We start from the raw sequence: 18,468 nt of genomic DNA on the forward strand, positions 1-18,468 counted from the left end.
TTTGATGTCAGGCTTAAATCCAGACCACATGATTCTTAACTTTCTCTTCCATGACTATATTCTAATTCCAACTTCATAGCCTCTGAAGAGCTGTGAAGTATAAATTGCCAGGCAGCAGCAGACCCCAGCAAGGGCGAATAAATGAAAAAAAAGACGCCATTACCACATTTTCATTCCCATTATCTACTTGGGGGAAAAGCATTGACTTTTATTTTTACATTTAATGAGAAGTATTGCCAGAACTCAGTTACTCTTCAGACATATTTCAAAATGGTAAGTTAGTCTGATTGGCCAAGGGGTTCTGGAATACAGTCCATCCAACAAATGACAAAAAGAATTAGATTGCACATTCCTTTATTGTTCCAAGTCACAAAATGAACTGGAAAAATATCTGGTTTTCCAAAAGGTTTCTGTTTTACAAAATATTTTTTCATTTACATATCAATAGCAATATTCCAGTTCTCTCAGTACTGCCATGATATATTCATATTGTTAACAAAATTACAAATCCCCAGTGAACTTTATTTACATGTTTGCATTAAATACAATTGAAAATGTACAGAAATATTACAGGATTTCTTTACTGAATACAGATTATAGAGTACAACGGTTTGTAATTGCTATTATCTTCCCATGAACATACAACATCAAAAGATTTTAGCAACAATATTTTCCTCTAACATTACATTGCTAATGTAATCTATGTCTTATAACAAAAATAACTTGGTCAAATGGAAGCAAACAAAGAAGCAGCTGCATCTGTTCAAAGGAGCCTTTGTTCAATGGTCTCAACAGTGGAACATCTCTGGTATTTAGCTTTGTTGTCACTTCACTTAAGGTAGAATACACAACTATAAGAAACTAACTGTTCACAAATACATACTCTCCACCAGTATCAAGTATACTAGAACTCTGTATGGATTTATTTTTGAGGTTATTTTACTTTGCAATGTTTTGTTATTCCTATTGCTCTGTTCGTCTTGAGGCCATCTGAAACCACACAGCCAAATTATAACACTGCACCGCCCAGGGAAAAATATATCCTTCACCATCTGACCTGATATCATTTACATTTTTACAGGTGCAGAGAATTATCAACTGGTCAGCATTACAAAGATTTTGTAAATTAATACTTTTGTCCCATTTTTCCCTCAACTCTGTGTGTATTTTATATGCACGCAAAGACACAGACATATTAAATGGGAGACAACTTTCTGCTCGTACAAAAATATATATATACAGTGGCATATATATACACACACACAGATACATATTACTAAACTGAAATAACCACTATGGCACCTGAGGCTTTTTAATATCCACTTTTGTTTCAGATTCTAAATTGCCAAGTTTGTGTTACTGAGGACTGCATTTAATAATTTTAATCTAAAACTAACATTTAGGGGAAGATACTACTCACATCCATGTTACATGTAATTTTCTGCCATCGCTTAGCTCTCTATATTCACCATTCACTGCAGATGGTGACAAGGGCCTTAGTCCCTGCCAACATAACTATGTACCTAACTGCTATAAAGTATGTGTGGGTCAACAATTCTCCCTTCCTCTGAGAATTGCCACATACGCAGCCTTGCTCAGTGCCTCTCCCTGATGACCTATCTGAAATTTAAAACTCAGCCCAAGGAAACATGAATACAAAGGTCAGTGCAGCACTAACATTGCCTGGCTCAAACCATTGGAATGTTAATAAGTTCTGCCAAGGGACAATATAATTAGTTTAATTAAAAATACACTGATCTAGACTGAAATAAACAAACGTAATTAAACAATAGAAGTACACTGAAGAAATGCAGGCGGTTAACAATGGGAAATTGCAATACATTTAATAATCCTCCAAAATTGATGGTCAACACTGAATAGTTGTTTCAATTTATGAAGGGGGATGCATGTTTCCTCTTTAAAGACACATGACCAATATCTTTAAATCATCCAATTAATTAACTGCACTGAAAAACAAATGTAAGGACAAAGAAAATCTAGTCAGCCTTTATCCATTCACACTTTTTTGCTCTAACTTGCATTTTCCTGGTTTTTATAAAATCCATCGCACGTATCAATGCAAGTGGTCATTACCATGAATGTCTTAAAGAATGGAGTTAAACATGTGTTTTTCAAGCAAGAGAGCAGAGATCTGATCTCTGAATACAAGGTCAGCACCCATGGATAGAGGTGGCAACTCACCATCTCTCCCTCATTATAGCGAGTCAGGCTAACACTGTGGTGAGATAAAGGTAGACGCTGACATGAAAATAACTCAGGGATCAATTTGCTGGATGTAAGAGGCTGGAGGAAGGGTTGTTATGCATGTCATTTAGCATGGAAGAAAGAAATTCTATCAGTCCAGTTTGCAATTCAGAAGCAGACTGGTGATCTTCAAATAGTCTTGATGGCATTCATTGTCAGCACAGACCTTTTCCTGTGCTGTACCATTCTAGGTAATTGTTAAGTTGTAAAGTGTTTGTATGAAACATGGCACTGATTATTGAAAGAAAAATAAAGAATTGCAGATGCCTGAAATCTGAAACAAAAATAGAAAGTGTTGGAAAAACTCAGCAGATCTGGCTGCATCTTTGGAGAGACACACAAATATTTCGAATCCAAGGGTCACTGGACTCAAAATGGTGACTCTGTTTCTCTCTCCACAGATGAGTTTCTCCAGCATTTTCTGTTTTTCTTATGGCACTGATCACTGACTGCTGAAATCCGTATGTGGAGCTGACCCCCATCCTTTTCTCTCTAATTACTGTATATATCTGCTTTGTTTAATCGGAGTTCGCCAGCAAAACATTACATTCTACTTCTGTATATAATCCCTGAAGCCTGTGTAAAATTGAAAATTACTTCTTCATAAAATTGTACAAATGATCTTAACTTATCTCTTAGAATTTTGGATACTTGATTGTATTGCAAGATAACATAAATGTTGTTTTCATGAGCAACCAAAGTGCTGTGTGTTAGTAATTAATGCATTTATATGAAATTCTTTCCCAACTTTAACTGTGTTAACCTGTATACTTCGCTCCCTTGTTGCTAATACTGCAGTGTGTTTTCAAGTACTTCAGCATACTTCGGTGGAGAAAGTTCAGCTTTCACAGGGCAATTTGCTCACACATTTGAGTCAGTTTGGACCACCATAAAATTTACCAGCTGACAATGAAGCAACGTTCCAGATTTATGTTTCAGAGTAATTATAAAAAGGAATCTATTCAGAGATGTGCCAACTAAAATAATTGTGCTTAAGGTTAGGTATTAGCTATTATTGTGTTATTAAACATCAATTTCATATGTACTATCCAGTAGAATAACTGCAATCAACTTCATTCTGATAGGAGTTAACTGCAAAATGAAATGCACAAAATCAAATAATTTACCTGATCCTTCAATACGTCTTTGTTAACACCATAAGCCTAAACAAATGTGAAGTGGATCTATTTTAAAGGGAAATCTCAGGAAAGCAACTCGAGAAGGTTTTGACTTAAATTTCATTTTGACATATTAAGAAATTGTTATCAGTATTTGAATTGGCAGATAATGATGAGATGGGATCTGAGCATAGCTCATTCCATCCTGATATATTTGTTAGACTGTAATTTTATACACAACACTGGAATTTAATGCAGTGGCAGTAAAATTCACCCAGTGATTTACCTGACAATGTTCCACCTGGATCTCACATCTTCACTTTAAACCAGGTCTTCCAATTCATTGGCAAGGCACCCAACTCACCCCAGCAGATGTTAATTACAATTCTAATCCTCATCAGACTGCAACAACTTGCTATGTTAAAATAAATCATCTTCAACTCCCTTTTGATTAACTTGCCTATTATTTGAAATCATTCTACTTTATTAAAACCCCACATAGTTTGAACAGCTTTATTAAAATCGCCCCTTAACATATTCTGTGCTGAGGTGAATTCCAGCTTCTTCAGTCTCCTTACATAAACTAGTACTTCACCCTTTGTATAATTCTAGCAAATCTCTTTTGTACTCTCTGCAAAGCCTTATCAAAATCATTTCCACAGGGCAGTGGTTAAAATCACTATGTTCTCATTCTGCCACGCATGGGTGGGAGCCTAATTAAAAACGACTGGTGCTTGAAATCATCCCTCCCACAATTTTTAAGTTTATTGCGATGAAATGATGCCAGTTAGATGGACCTGGGGAGAAAGCTACTTAAGATAAAAAAGATAGCTTTCTGGGTGCTTCTTGTTTCAGCAACCAAGTGTGGTCACTGTCCACTCTATTTTTGGCAGGTTGTGTTTGCAAGTTCAAGTGCTTCAATTTTCTTTCATTTGTAATATTCTAATCTATTATTATTAAAAACCACAGTCCAGTATTGTACGGCATGTGTAAAAACCAGACTTCGGTTGTGAAGGACAATTCATAATTTGTTCAAACCATGTTCTATTGAGATTTTATCTTGAAACAATCTTTACTGTACCAGTGCACAAATACACTAAAAATTATAAACTACTACAGAAATACCACCCATCTGCTAAGTGTGCTGGTAGACTGAAGTGATGACAAGACAGTGTTTGTTTTGTTTCTTTTTCACTCCAGGACTTCTCAAAATGAGAAGAAGAATGTCGATTATTATTAATTAGTACAGACTGAGATATTTATACCATTAGAGGTTCCCTTTATACCTGCTGGACAGAAGAAGAAAATCTGCTTCACTTAGGTTGCTCAGTTGAAGTATATAGATGTCCAGACTGCAAGTATCACTGACAACCATACCGCATTGAAAAGCCTCATAGCTGAATCTGAAACATAGACTGGACGATCGTTTAGTTTTTGAACGGGTCTGAAGTTTAACTTCATAGGTTCTGAATCACTGTAGAAGAGACTGGCAGAAAAAGCGTTGAGCTGAAACAACAAATATAAAACGCATTAAATTTCCAGATGGCAATATTTTCTATCCAATGTATCATTTCTGTGGAATAGTCACAATAAACAAAAATAATGCAGTAAACAATGTATAGTTGTACAGTTTAATTTCAAACTGACATTGTAAAGGCAATAAAAGAAGGATAAGGAATGTACAATATTAAAAAAAAACCCTGACCTCATTCAAAAAAAAAGTGCCAAAAGCACAATTTATCAACTTATAAATGTGGAGAGATTGGTTACCAGCACTTTCAGTAATGGTGAAAAATGAATAATGTTGAGCATTATACATTGCAATTCTACTGAACAATCAGTCAGTGCACCAATTTGATGTTGTCCACTTCACATTGCTGTTGAAGCTGAAATCTCAGATGAATGATTATTCAACTGAAACAAATCACACTTGGTTGAGTGATTTGTATTTTTCTGCCAATTACTTGTTCACATGACTATTTCCCTGATTTTGACTAAAAGCAGAGAAAGGCTGTGAATTGACAGCACCTTTAATTCCACTGTGAAAACCCAATAAAAACACACTGAGGCAGGACAGGGAGTCTGTTTTCCTTCCTGCCTGGAGATGAAACACACAACAGTATTGCAAAGAAATCATATTAAATTTCAAATGTTTATCACTTCTGGCCCTAAGACAGTTGTAACATGACTAGAACATAGAACAATACAGCGCAGGACAGGACCATCGGCCCTTGATGGTGCACAGACCTGTGGACTGATCTAAGCCCATCCCCCTACACCAGCCCATTGTCATCCATGTGCTTATCCAAGGATTGTTTAAATCTCCCTCATGTGGCTGAGCTAATTGGCAGGCAGGGCATTCCACTTCCTTACCACTCTCTGAGTAAAGAACCTGCCTTGAACATCTGTCTTAAATCTAACATCCCTCAATTTGTAGCTATGTCCCCTCGTACAAGCTGACGTCATCATCCTCGGAAAACGGCCTTCACTGTCTACCCTATCTAATCATCTGATCATTTTGTAAAACTCTTAAATCCATTTGCTTGTTGAAGTAGGCATTTAAAATTGCTAGGAAGTGATTTATAATTTTTTGAGCAATTTTTCTTTCATTGATGTATATTTAATTATGGCAGAACAGAATACTTTTATAGTATATATGCTCACATCAATATGCTTGCAGTGTCGCTGAAACATTAGCTTGGTCAAATCGATATTTGTTATGACACATCTCTGAAACAGATGTGGGACTTGAATATTGGTCTTCTGATTTAGAGATAGGGATACAACCATCGCATCACCTTGAACAAGTCCATATTTTCTTATCAATCTGTTCGGAGATGTTATAACACACTATAACTTGAACCCAGGCCTCTTGGCGCAGAGGTAGGGACACTACCACTGAGTCACAACAGCCCAAAAGTGAGCACTTTGAAATTTTTAATCAAATTGTTCAAATTTGGTATAACAGACCCCTAAACCTCTGCAAAACTGGCTCTAGCTGTTCTGAACGAATTCAAAGCATTCAAAGTTAAGGGTGGGCACTTGTGGAACTTGGTTCAAGTCCCCATCTGCTCCATAGGTGTGAATCATCATTAATGAGCAGGTTGATTAGGAAGAAATAACTTCAAAGCTATTTAACAAAGTGATATAAGATGTATTCTGGAGTTTTTCCACTGGTCTTTTGCATGATGAATTCAAAACAATAACTTGATGTACTGGTGAGAGAATGCAAGCATTACATGTTCCAAACACAACAAAATGAAGAATGTCATCAATTTCACGTGTTGCAAAGTTCACCATTGTTCATTGTTATCTCATGCCATTGCTATCTCCAGACACAACCTACCCCAATGTATTCCTGGCCAGTTTCCACAGTCAATAAATCCGAGCTTTAGCCAACACTCTTCTGACAATATCCAAACTCACACCATGCCTTGTTCACATACTATCTGTGCCTGCATTCATTAACTTGCTTTGGCTCCTGATTTGGCAATGAGTCAGTATAAAATTACCATGTTGTCAAATTGCCCCACACCTCTGTAAACTCCACCAATTTTACAATGCTTTCCTTAAATGTTGGCCACTTGTGCAAGTTAAAATTTTCTAATTGTTCTACTGGAAGCTGTACTTTCAGCTGGCCAGGCCTTAAGCTCTGAAATTTTGTCCCCAAAACTCTGCACATCTCCATCCCCTTTAAGTTGCAATTTTAAACCTACTGCATTCACCAAGCTTTTGATCACGTATTTCAGCATCTCTTTGTGGCACAGTATCAAACATTCTCACATAATGTCCCTGTGCTGCACCTATGGATGTTTACACATTAAATGTGATATATAAATGCAAGCTGTTCTTAACTGACAAGGTTCTTAATTGAGGAACTTTAGCAGCAAAGAGTCATACTCACTGAGGTTGACTATGCAATCTGCTCAGGTGAAAAGCTGGTAATGGACAAAGCTTCAACTTTCATTCAACTATTTACACAAGTTCATGTAAGTTCACAGGCCAGATGTGGGCAAGAGGAAGACATCCCATTGGATGCATTAGAGTTCTGCACCATAAATAAGAGCTATTTGGTGATGTATTATACATTGAGCTTAAACCTGCACTGGAGGTTTGATGGCATTGAAATGTCCTTTGCTATTTCTCAGTGATCCCCCAGACAATGACAAGACTGAAGTATTATAACCAATTGAGTCAGGTGCCATTGGGTTTCCAATAAATATCTTCAAGGTTCTCCCTTTGCATTTGGAAAACAAAGTACCACATTTGTGGCACCTGGTGCCAAACTCATTGTTCCAGTTAGAGATGGAGCTGAACAGATTTGCACACAACACCAGCAATCGTTATCTTATCCATGGGACTCCAAGATTGGTTCCATCCAAGGCTGATGAGTTAGAAAAATGTGCAACTCTATTGAGGAAGCTTCTTTTACAACCTCACAATGCCAAAAAAATTAGTTTATATGTGTTTACCTTCACAATGCGAGACAGGTCAAATTTGCATATAGCAATGTGATAATGAACAGAGAAGATATCTCTTGATGTTTAGCTGAGAGTTAAATATTGACCTGGAACATGGAGTGAGCCCACTTGCCTTGTTAGAAACACAAGCTGCTACATCTGTTTGATGTGACCCTCAGTGCAATGTAGGATCTTAAATTATCACCTCAGATGGTGCAGCATTCCTCAGTACTATTTTGAAATTCCTGTCCAGATTTTGTGTCCAATTCTTTGAAGTATTTCTTTCCTGCTTAGAAACTATATGCAATGAATTTGTGCAGTCTCAAACCAGTCACTGTTGTACAACATAAACCTGCTCCCTTTTTTATTGCGTTACGCAGATAGAAAGTGCAGGAAAAGAAAGTAGATGTTTTTCCAAAATAAGTCCTATCAATAGCTTAGTCTCCAGTGTACTTTACCCATGTCCTTCACACATAATCTTTACCTGTTTTTTGCTGATAGGAATGGGTTCTGCAAATACTGTCCAGATTACCGCCTCATCACAGCCAGGGGTAGTCAATGAGCCTTGGTAACGGTAGTATTTCATAAGGTTCTCATGGTCTGGAATAATTGTATTCAGTGCAAACGATTTTAACTGATTTTTGCCACCTAAAATAAACAGTTTCAGTATTAACTGAAGCGAACTGATATTCAAATACATTTTGTAGATTACAGCCTGGACAATGTATTCAAACTCCAATGTTTGTCCAAAGTGGTTTATGTTATAATTTGTTTGTTCAGTATTTGAATAAAGCTGTTTAGCTGAATGCTTTAATGATTTCACTTATAGGAGGTAACAAAGAAATGTGCTATGAACATGCAGTGGGTCGTTTCCATAAGAAATCATTTCAATGTCATGATTTTTATCTGATATATAGTGTGAACTCGGAGGCTCATTTTAGCCTCAAAAAGTGCTCAGGTTTTGTTTGATCAGGAGACTCCATTGATACTTTACAACAAGACACCTGACCAATACTTCCATCATGCACTGCAGTCGAGCTGAATTCAAAGTGCCAGTGTGTTTGTAGAACAAGGAGGTCAGCATATGTAGTTGTTTGTAAAACAAGGAGTTCAGCATATGTGATTGTTTGCAAAACAAAACATTTAGAAAGAACAAACTGTGAAAACAGCTAACAGATCGGAGGAGGTTGAACCAATGGTTAAGAGTTGCAAACAAAAACCAGCTTGACAGAGCTGGAGTGCCTGGAACTTTGTTACCGCTTTGGGGTCAGATTCCAAGAATTGCTGTATAATCGTAGGCCAGAGCTTCTCTCTCACCCCATCTAGTAACTAATTACAGGCCTGAAGAACTGGAGTGACCTTGCTGCGGTTGGAAAGTTGCTATAGTCCCAGAGGACCATAGGGCTGCTTTCTCATTTTAGAGAGACAGCTGGTGGTGACTTAACCAGAGGGTCAGCACACCGTGGGTGAGGGGAAAGGTTGAGACAGAGTCCTTCATGGTAACATCAGCTGATGCAAAAATTAAACCCACGCTGTTGGTGTCTCTCTGAATCACAAACTAGCTGTCCACCCAACTGAGTTAGTGGCATAGTATTAAACACTACTGGGTTAGCAATCCAGATGCTCAGATATGAATAGGAAGGGCTTGGAGGGATATGGGCCAAGTGATGGCAGGTGGGATTAGATTGGGTTGGGATATCTGGTCGGCATGGACGTATTGGACTGAAGGGTCTGTTGCTGTGCTGTACATCTCTATGACTCTATGACTGACAAACTGAGGACAAGAGTTTCGATTCCATCATAGAAACTTGTCCAATTTAAATCCAATGAAATATGGAGTTTAAAGCTAGTCCTAGTAATAGTAATAGTAACCATGCATCAACCATTGTAAAAGCTTAACTGTTCAGCAATGTCCTTTAGGAAAGGAAATTGGTTATTATCCTATCTGGAAGACACGTGACTCTAGTCACAGTAATGTGGTTCCCTCTTAAAAGGCCTTGGTCACTCAGTTCAAGGCCAATTACAAATGGGTAAAAAATGTTGCACTCAACATCCACATCCCATTAAAAAAGCTAGCTTTCCTGAATGCTCAGAATCCCAACAGCTAAAGCTGTGGAAATCACTTCATGGATTGGTTGAGAACTTTTAATAGCACTCTGTAGGACCAGCTACAACCTCTGAGAATCCAAAACCCTCACCACTCTGAAAAGGAAATCAGCCCCTTAATCGGACTACCACCAGGATCAAAGATAAAACACCTCCCAGCATCCCGGACTCCCCCGCCCATCCCAGAAACGCCCCCGCTGCTCCCCATCCCCTGCCACCTGAGTGTTCCTCAGCTGACTGGAGGCTAATGCTCAGACTGGCCTCTAGGTAATAAACATGTGTTAAAAGAAAAATAGGACATAACATTGTCCATTAAAACTCTGTCAAAGAATTCCCGGTCAACATTCCTCCCAGCTGCTCACAAGACCTGCCAAGGTAAATACCTGTAACTCTGTAGCAAGTGACAGAAACAGGAGTCATCATATTCACTGCAGTCTTGTTACTAGAGCAGGGTTCTAGGATTTCAGGTAAAAGACAGAGAGAATGTGTCTTTGAAAATAATATGCCTTCTCAGCAACTCAGCTCTCTTGATAATACTATTGCAAGACAAAATGATACCAGTGAGTTCAGCAGAGAGAAACTGCTGCAAATCTCAACACTTGGACTTTTCTCTTGCATAACTCTTTTGTTGATCCACTGAAAAGCAGAAGGGAGAAGAAAGAAGTTCATCTTATTCTCCTCAATGAACAAATATTTCTCCCACATTGTTCTCCCCTTTGTCTCCTGAAAATGCTGGCTGTTGTATCCTTTTTGAAATCAACAGCCAGATTGTCGCAAAGGCAAAGGTGTTCACAGCTAGCCAGGTTGGCAACTATTTTTGGATGAAAGGTTTGAGAGATTAAATTACCTTGAAGAATGAGAACATAGAAGAGTCATGGCAAAGAAGAAAAGCAATGGAAGAGAATAAGCAGCATGGATGAATTTTTAACAAATAATTTCCAATTTGACGATGCAGGTTGGGAATAAAAACAGAAAATACTACAAATGCTCAGCAGGTCAGAAAGTGCGTGCAAGTAGAGAAACAGTTCCAGACTAATGACTGACTGTTCAATATCAAACATTAGGCAGAATTTAATCCAGCCAAGAATGATCTCATCCTCCAGCGGTAAAGCCAGACAGAAACCTACGTCATTTGCTTTCGGGAAGGCTCCTCAGTTTAAATTTCCATCCAACCTGGCCAGCAGCGGCCCTGCTTTTTTGTCCAGAACACTGTCAATTTCTCATCCTGCTTTCTAACATCCAAAGAAGTGAGCGCAACTTCCCAATTGTTCCTTTAATAAAAGTGATTGCTGAACACCCAAAGATTCCCTGTCTAAATTTTCTCTCAACTGGTTTCCAACAGAAAGCTGATTTTCCTCATTACTCAACACTAACCAGAATGGAAGGAAATAGATGGTGACATCTTGAAAAATGTCCATATTACAAAGGAGGAGGTGCTGGATATCTCAAAAGGTGGATAAAGGTGGATAAATCATCAGGACCTGATCAGGTCTACCCTAGAACTCAGTGGGAAGTGATTGTTGGCCTTTGCTGAGATATTTGTATAATCGATAGCCACAGGTGAGGTGCCAGAAGACTGGAGGTTGGCTAACGTGGTGCCACTATTTAAGAAAGGTGGTAAGGACAAGCCAGGGAACTATAGACCAATGAGCCTGACTTTGGAGGTGGGCAAGTTGTTGGAGGGAATCCTGAGGGACAGGATTTACATGTATTTGGAAAGGCAAGGATTGATTAGGGATAGTCAACATGGCTTTGTGCGTGGGAAATCATGTCTCACAAACTTGATTAAGTTGAGGATTGTTGAGGGCAGATGATGGACGTGATCAATATGGACTTCAGTAAGGCAGTTGACAAGGTTGCCCATAGGAGACTGGTTAACAAGGTTAGATCTAATGGAATACAGGGAGAACTAGCCATTAGGATACAGAACTGGCTCAAAGGTAGAAGACAGAGGGTGGTTGTGGAGGATTGTTTTTCAGACTGGAGGCCTGTGACCAGTGGAGTGCCACAAGGATCGGTGCTGGGTCCACTACTTTTCATCATTTATATAAGTGATTTGGATGTGAACTTAGGAGGTATAGTTAGTAAGTTTACAGATGACACCAAAATTGATGGTGTAGTGGACAGCAAAGAGGGTTACCTCAGATTACAATGGTATCTTGATCAGATGGGTCAATAGGCTGATGAGTGGCAGATAGAATTTAATTTAGATAAATGCAAGGTGTTATATTTTGGGAAATCAAATTTTAGCTGGACTTATATACTTAATGGTAAGGTCCAAGGGAGTATTACTGAACAAAGAGACCTTGGAGTGCAGGTTCATAGTTCCTTGAAATTAGAGTCACAGGTAGACAGGATAGTGAAGAAGACGTTTGGTATGCTTTCCTTTATTGGTCAGAGCATTGAGTACAGGAGTTGGGAGGTCATGATGAGGCTGTACAGGACAGTGGTTGGGCCACATTGGGAATATTGCGCACAATTCTGGTCTCCTTACTATCAGAAGGATGTAGTGAAACCTGAAATGGTTCAGAAATGATTTACAATGATGTTGCCAGGGTTGGAAGATTTGAGTTATAGGGAGAGGCTGAATAGGCTGGGGCAATGAGTTCATCAGCTCTTTGTTATGTTTGTGAGTCCATGCACACAGGGCAGTATCTTAACCGTAAGAAGCAAAAGGAAAGGTGGAGCTCCCTCCAGACTGTCCAAAGAGGATCTCCTTTGGTAAGCTCATCCAATAAATGATCAAAGCTGCACTGGAAGCTCCAAGGCAGGTTATTTGGAAACAAGGACCAACCGACAATAGGATGGCAGTCCAATTAGCACTCACTTAAATGGCTGCTGTCAGCAAAATGCAGTACTGGATCTAACCACCACTGAAGGTACTTTAGGTAACTAAAGGTAGTCCCCACCTTTGGTACAGCAGCAAAATTGGTGCCATTTTCACAGAATTCCAGCCAGATGCAGCCAGACAGATCGGAGAGGAAAATATCAAGAATGAGAGTCAACAAGTGAATGAAAAATCAGAGCCAGAAATAATTTGGGGTTGCTAAAATCAAAGCAAAAAACAAGAGGTAATTGGAGGGATTGGAAAATAGAAATAGACAGAGAAATAGCTGAAATGTTTATGCTGGTTTTAGTACTTACCAGATGTTGAAACAAATTTCAGCTCTTGGATGATGACATTCATTCCTTCATTATTTTCATTTGATTCCTGTCGGACGACAGAGAAAAAAAATCTAAGCCATCATGAAAAGGAAAAAAAAAACGAAGACACACTATTAAAAGGAGAGGTTGGTGTGGGATGTGCAGGGGAAGCAGTCCTGTTACTGCTGGTCCACCAGTGAGTCTCTTGAAGATACACGTTTTCACCCCACGTACCTTCACATCAGCCTGATGCCTGAAATATCCATCCACTCACTGATAAAGCAGATGCTGCCAGCCTCATTAAATACTTATATCACTAATCCAGCTGACAGATCAGGTCGGTTACCCTCCCTCTACTAAACCTAGAGGTGGATGAGTAGCAAAGGGTTCCTGATGCATGCAGAATTTGACCTGATTTAGCCAATCACCCTGTCACTCACCAATATTAATATTTCTCTCAAAGTGAGTAGAAAATTGGGCCCTTGATGTCTAGGCATGAACATGAAAAATGACCACTTGAGAAAATATCAATGAAAGGCTAGTGCCCTTTCGAACACCTCATTTTGTGTTCCATTGGCTTCAGGAGCATGCATATACCAACATCTCTATTATCATTTCAACTGTTGGCTAGGCTATCATAAAAGCATTACATTTAATAAATAATATATGCATTATCAATAACTTGGCTTCCATTTTGTTTTCTTTGAACCTATTGCCAAACATTGCATGTCGTTCCACAGTACTGCTGCAGTGAAAATGTTTCAGCTGTGATACTTTGTCAGAACTTGCTGATGTAACCCTAAACAATGCCAGTGTAACTACTGAGAAACAATACTCACCTCAAATAGAAATCCCAGCACAGCCACACCATCAGAATGTTTGAGAGCATTTTCCAAGGAACCATATTTTTCATTATAGTGGACAATATGCATCTGCAGGTGACAGATTCAGGATAGTTACAAGTAAATCATTTGAACGTTGCATAGTAATTACATGATTATATTATTCTTGAAAGGTTTGCACCAGAATTATAGGGCAGAATCTACCAGCCTCTGAATGACACTGACATTGCAGAGTCAGTTGGGAAACTATCATGAGATTGGAAAAATGAGATTCTCGACTTTGAGAAACAAGGAGTCCAATTCTGCAACCACATTTGGAACAGTGAGACAGGAAACTCACTAGTGAGTGGTGAGAGGCCTATTTGTATCTATTTGCACACATTTAGTGTCTAATCTCACCTCATTAATCTACTTTCTATTTCTCCTACACACTAGAAACAGTTGCCTGCATGAAAGTCAGTGTGGGTATCAATTAATTCGAGCTCAATGCTTGCTCTTCTCCCAACATCTCAAGGCAAACATGATGGGCAGTTCACTGCCTGCACCCTCCATCCACAGACGCTGGTGTTGGAGATGTTCCAGCCTTAAATACCTTCATCTCCAAACCACTGGCACTGAGCAGCACATCAGCAACTATCATTGTAGTGCTACTGTCAGGACACTTTAGACAGAGGGATAAATCTCCAAAACCATGCATTGGACTGCGGCACAACATTCCACACTTGCAATCTTAGTGCTCAATCACTTTGTGCTTTGGAGGCTCTCAGCATCTCTGCATTTCAGCCGAAGCCTAATGTCTCATAGTACTTGTGTCTTGCCTTGCCCTCAGCATAGTCACAGAGCTAGACAGCATGTTATGGTGGCCAGCGGTGACCAGTCAAGGGGGTGGATATATTGTTGTACAGCACTGTTCAATGTCAATCTCACACCTGCAACATGTTCCAGCAGCATAGGTAGCAAACACACTGCATGTGCTTCAAGCGAAGTCTAAGGGAAAGACCCTTCAGGATATCAACAGATAGCAGTTTGGATCAGTCAGCAGCGGATCGGGGGTCAGTATCACTACAGTGTGGTTATAGCAACGTAAGAACATAATAGAGGTAGGAGTTAGCCATTCAGCCTCTTAAGCCTGTGCTGCCATTCACAACATCATTGCTCCACATAGCCCTCAACTCCTCGATATTACAAAGATGTACTTGTCTCATCTTTAAATACTTTCAGTGATCACAAACTTCCCCAGTTCTTCAGAGTTGAGATTTCCTTTGCATCTCAGTTTCAAATCAGTATCTATTTATTCTACTAATGTGCCCCCAGCTCAAGATTCCTGAATTTGTTTAGTCATTCTGGATAAGCCAACCCCCTCATCCCAGGTACCAGCTTAGCGAAACTCTTTTGACCTGCCTCCAATATCAACATATCCTTTCTTAAGTAGGAGGATTAAAACAGTACACAGTTCATTGAGTTAGGCTAGGTTGGCCTCAACAACAGCCCATAAAGCAGTAACAATACTTCTCTATTTTTAACCTCTAATCCTTGAGCAATAAAGGCTAAAATTCCATTTTCTTCTTAATTACTTGCTACACCTGAATGCTAACTTCATGTACAAGAACATCCAAATCCCTCTGCACTGCAATTTGTTGGAATCTCTCTCCATTTAAACAATCGTTGATTTTTTGATTCTTCCTACCAAAGTGAATGTCCTCATGCTTTGCTACATAAACTCTTTCTGCTAAGCTTTTGCTCAATTTGTGGGCGGCACGGTGGCACAATGGTTAGCACTGCTGCCTCACAGCACCAGAGACCTGGGTTCAATTCCTGCCTCAGGCGACTGACTGTGTGGAGTTTGCACATTCTCCCCGTGTCTGCGTGGGTTTCCTCCGGGTGCTCCGGTTTCCTCCCACAGTCCAAAGATGTGCTGGTTCAGGTGAATTGGCCATGCTAAATTGCCAGTAGTGTTAGGTAAGGGGTGTAGGGGTATGGGTGGGTTGCACTTCGACAGGTCAGTGTGGACTTGTGGGGCCAAAGGGCCTGTTTCCACACTGTAATGTAATGAAATCTAATCTAATCAATTACTGAGCCTACCTAAATCCCCCTATAGATTCCTTATGTCTTCATCACAACATGCTCTCCCACCTATTTTGGATCATCAGTAAATTTGAAAACATTACATTCTGCCCTTTCCTCAAGTCATTAGCATAGGTAGTGAATAATTAAGATCCCAGGACTGATCCTTGTGGCAATCTGCTATGTTTTTCTGATCTGAAAAAGATCCTGTAACACTGACTTTCTTGTCTTTTATATTATCTGATCCTTAATCCATGCTAATATATTACCCCCAAAACTGTGAGTTTCTATTTCATGCTGTAACCTTTTATGTGAAACCTTGTTGATTGCCTTGTAGAAATCTAAATACACTGCGTCTACTGGTTCCCTTTATCAACCCTGCTTGCTATGTCCTCAAATCTGTCAAAAATAATTTCACTTTTACAGAACTATGTTGACTTTTATTTGATTATATTAAGCTTTTCAAAATGTCCTGCTTTTTACCATGCACTCTAGCATTTTCCCAATGATAGATCTTTGGTTAATTGGTCTATAATTCCTTGCTTTCTGTGTCCCTTTCTTCTTGAGCAGGCTCCATCTTATCGGCAGTTTTCTTTCCACTGGAATCCTCCAAAAATCCAGTAAGTTCTTGAGTATTTCAACTAATTCCTCCACTATTTGCAGCCTCTTCCTTGGATGCAAGCCATTAAGTCCTCATGGTTTATTTGCCTTCAGTCCTATTAGTTTACCCAATAATTTGTCCTTTGTGATTGAGACTGTTGCAAGACCTTCCTCCCATTTGCATCCTCTCTGATATCTTTGAAATGTTGTTAGTGTGCTCCACTGTGAAGACTGATGTAGAATATCAGTTTAAATTATTGGTATTACATTTCCTCATTCCCCATTATCGATTCCCCAGTGTGTCCTCTAAGAGTCCTACACTCACTTTAGCTACTCTCTTCCTTTTTATGTACCTATAGAAGCTCTTGCTGCTTGCTCTTATATTTCTTGATAATTTCCTTTCAAAATCAAATTTCTCCTTTCTTTATTAGCTTTTTAATGATCCACTCTTGGTTCCTAAAATGATTTTCAATCCTCTGGCATACCACTACATTTTATCACTTTATATGTCTTAATTTCTGATTAGATCCCCTCCTTGATCACCACTGTTAACCACAGGAGATTCATTTTTCTCACTGAGTCCTTCTTTTGACCAGAATAACCTTTTACTGAGTATTACAAAATATGTGCTTAAATGTTTGCACTGGTCAATAACCGACCTCTCCCTCTGTCCCCAACAGAAACTCTCACAGACATGGGGAGAATGTGCAAACTCCACACAGACAGTCACCCATGGCCTGGATCGGACCCAAGAGCCTGGTGCTGTGAGGCAGCAGTGCTAACCATTGAGCCACTGTGCTGACCAATCACACATTGGTGAAATGGACTTTAAAAAATGAGAGGCCTGAAGGAGCAAGTGGCAAGCTACGATGCCAGGAAACCACCCAAATATCATGTTGGGCATTGGGGCCAACTTGCTTCTCTGGGGAGCTACATAGAAAACAGGAGAGACTTAAAGATCAGTGTCATAGAGTCATTACAACATGGAAACAGATCCTTCAGTCCAACCATGTTTCCAGATTAAATTAGTCCCACCTGCCTGTGCTTGGCTCATATCCCTCCAAACATTTCTTATCCATGTACTTAGCTAAATATCTTTTAAACATTGCAACTGTACCTGCATCCACCACTTCCTCAGGAAGTTGATTCCACACATGAACCACTCTGTAAAAATGTTGCCCCTTTTGTCTTTTTTAAAAATCTTTAGAGTCATAGAGATGTATAGAATGGAAACAGATCAATCGGTCCAACTCATCCATGCTGACCAGATATCCTAACCTAATCTAGTCCCAATTGCCAACACGTGGCCTTTATCCCTCCAACTCTTTCTATTCATATACCCATCTAAATGCCTCTTAAATGTTGCAATTGTACCAGCCTCCACCACATCCTCTGGCAGCTCATTCCATACACGCACATCCTCTGCGTGAAAAAGTCGCCCCTTAGGTCCCTTTTACATCTTTCCCCTCTCACCCTAAACTTATGCTCTCTAGTTCTGGACTCCCTCATCCCAGGGAAAAGACTGTCTATTTATCCTATTCATGACCGTCAATTTTATAAACCTCTATAAAGTCACCACACAGTCTCTGCCATTCCAGGGAAAATAGTTCAAGCCTATTCAGCCACTCCCTGTAGCTCAGATCCTCCAACCCTGGCAACATCCTTGTAAATCTTTTCTGAACCCTTTCAAATTTCACAACATTTTCTGCTAGGAAGGAGATCAGAATTGTACGCAATAGTCCAAAAGTATCCTAGTGAAGTGTCCTAGCCAATATCCTGTACAACCGCAACATGACCTCCCAACTCCTATATTCAATGCTCTAACCAATAAAAGAAAGCAGAGTCCTCTCACCTTAAAAATGTGCCCCC

At 39.4% G+C, this 18,468-nt stretch overlaps 1 protein-coding gene across 1 annotated transcript in view; it reads right to left on the bottom strand.

The window, feature by feature from the left end:
• Positions 1 to 337: 337 nt before the first annotated feature.
• ca4a (carbonic anhydrase IV a) overlaps positions 338 to 18,468 on the bottom strand; it is a 37,510-nt gene continuing 19,379 nt past the window's right edge. Inside the window, exons 5-8 of the mRNA XM_072589588.1 lie at positions 13,933 to 14,025; positions 13,094 to 13,160; positions 8,328 to 8,491; positions 338 to 4,889 (exon numbers count right to left, since the gene is read on the bottom strand). Of these exons, the coding sequence (XP_072445689.1) occupies positions 4,710 to 4,889; positions 8,328 to 8,491; positions 13,094 to 13,160; positions 13,933 to 14,025 (504 nt within the window). The 3' untranslated portion in view covers positions 338 to 4,709. The remainder of the gene's footprint in view (positions 4,890 to 8,327; positions 8,492 to 13,093; positions 13,161 to 13,932; positions 14,026 to 18,468) is intronic.

The sequence above is a fragment of the Chiloscyllium punctatum genome, chromosome 19, assembly GCF_047496795.1.
Source record: "Chiloscyllium punctatum isolate Juve2018m chromosome 19, sChiPun1.3, whole genome shotgun sequence".
Classification (NCBI taxonomy): domain Eukaryota; kingdom Metazoa; phylum Chordata; class Chondrichthyes; order Orectolobiformes; family Hemiscylliidae; genus Chiloscyllium; species Chiloscyllium punctatum.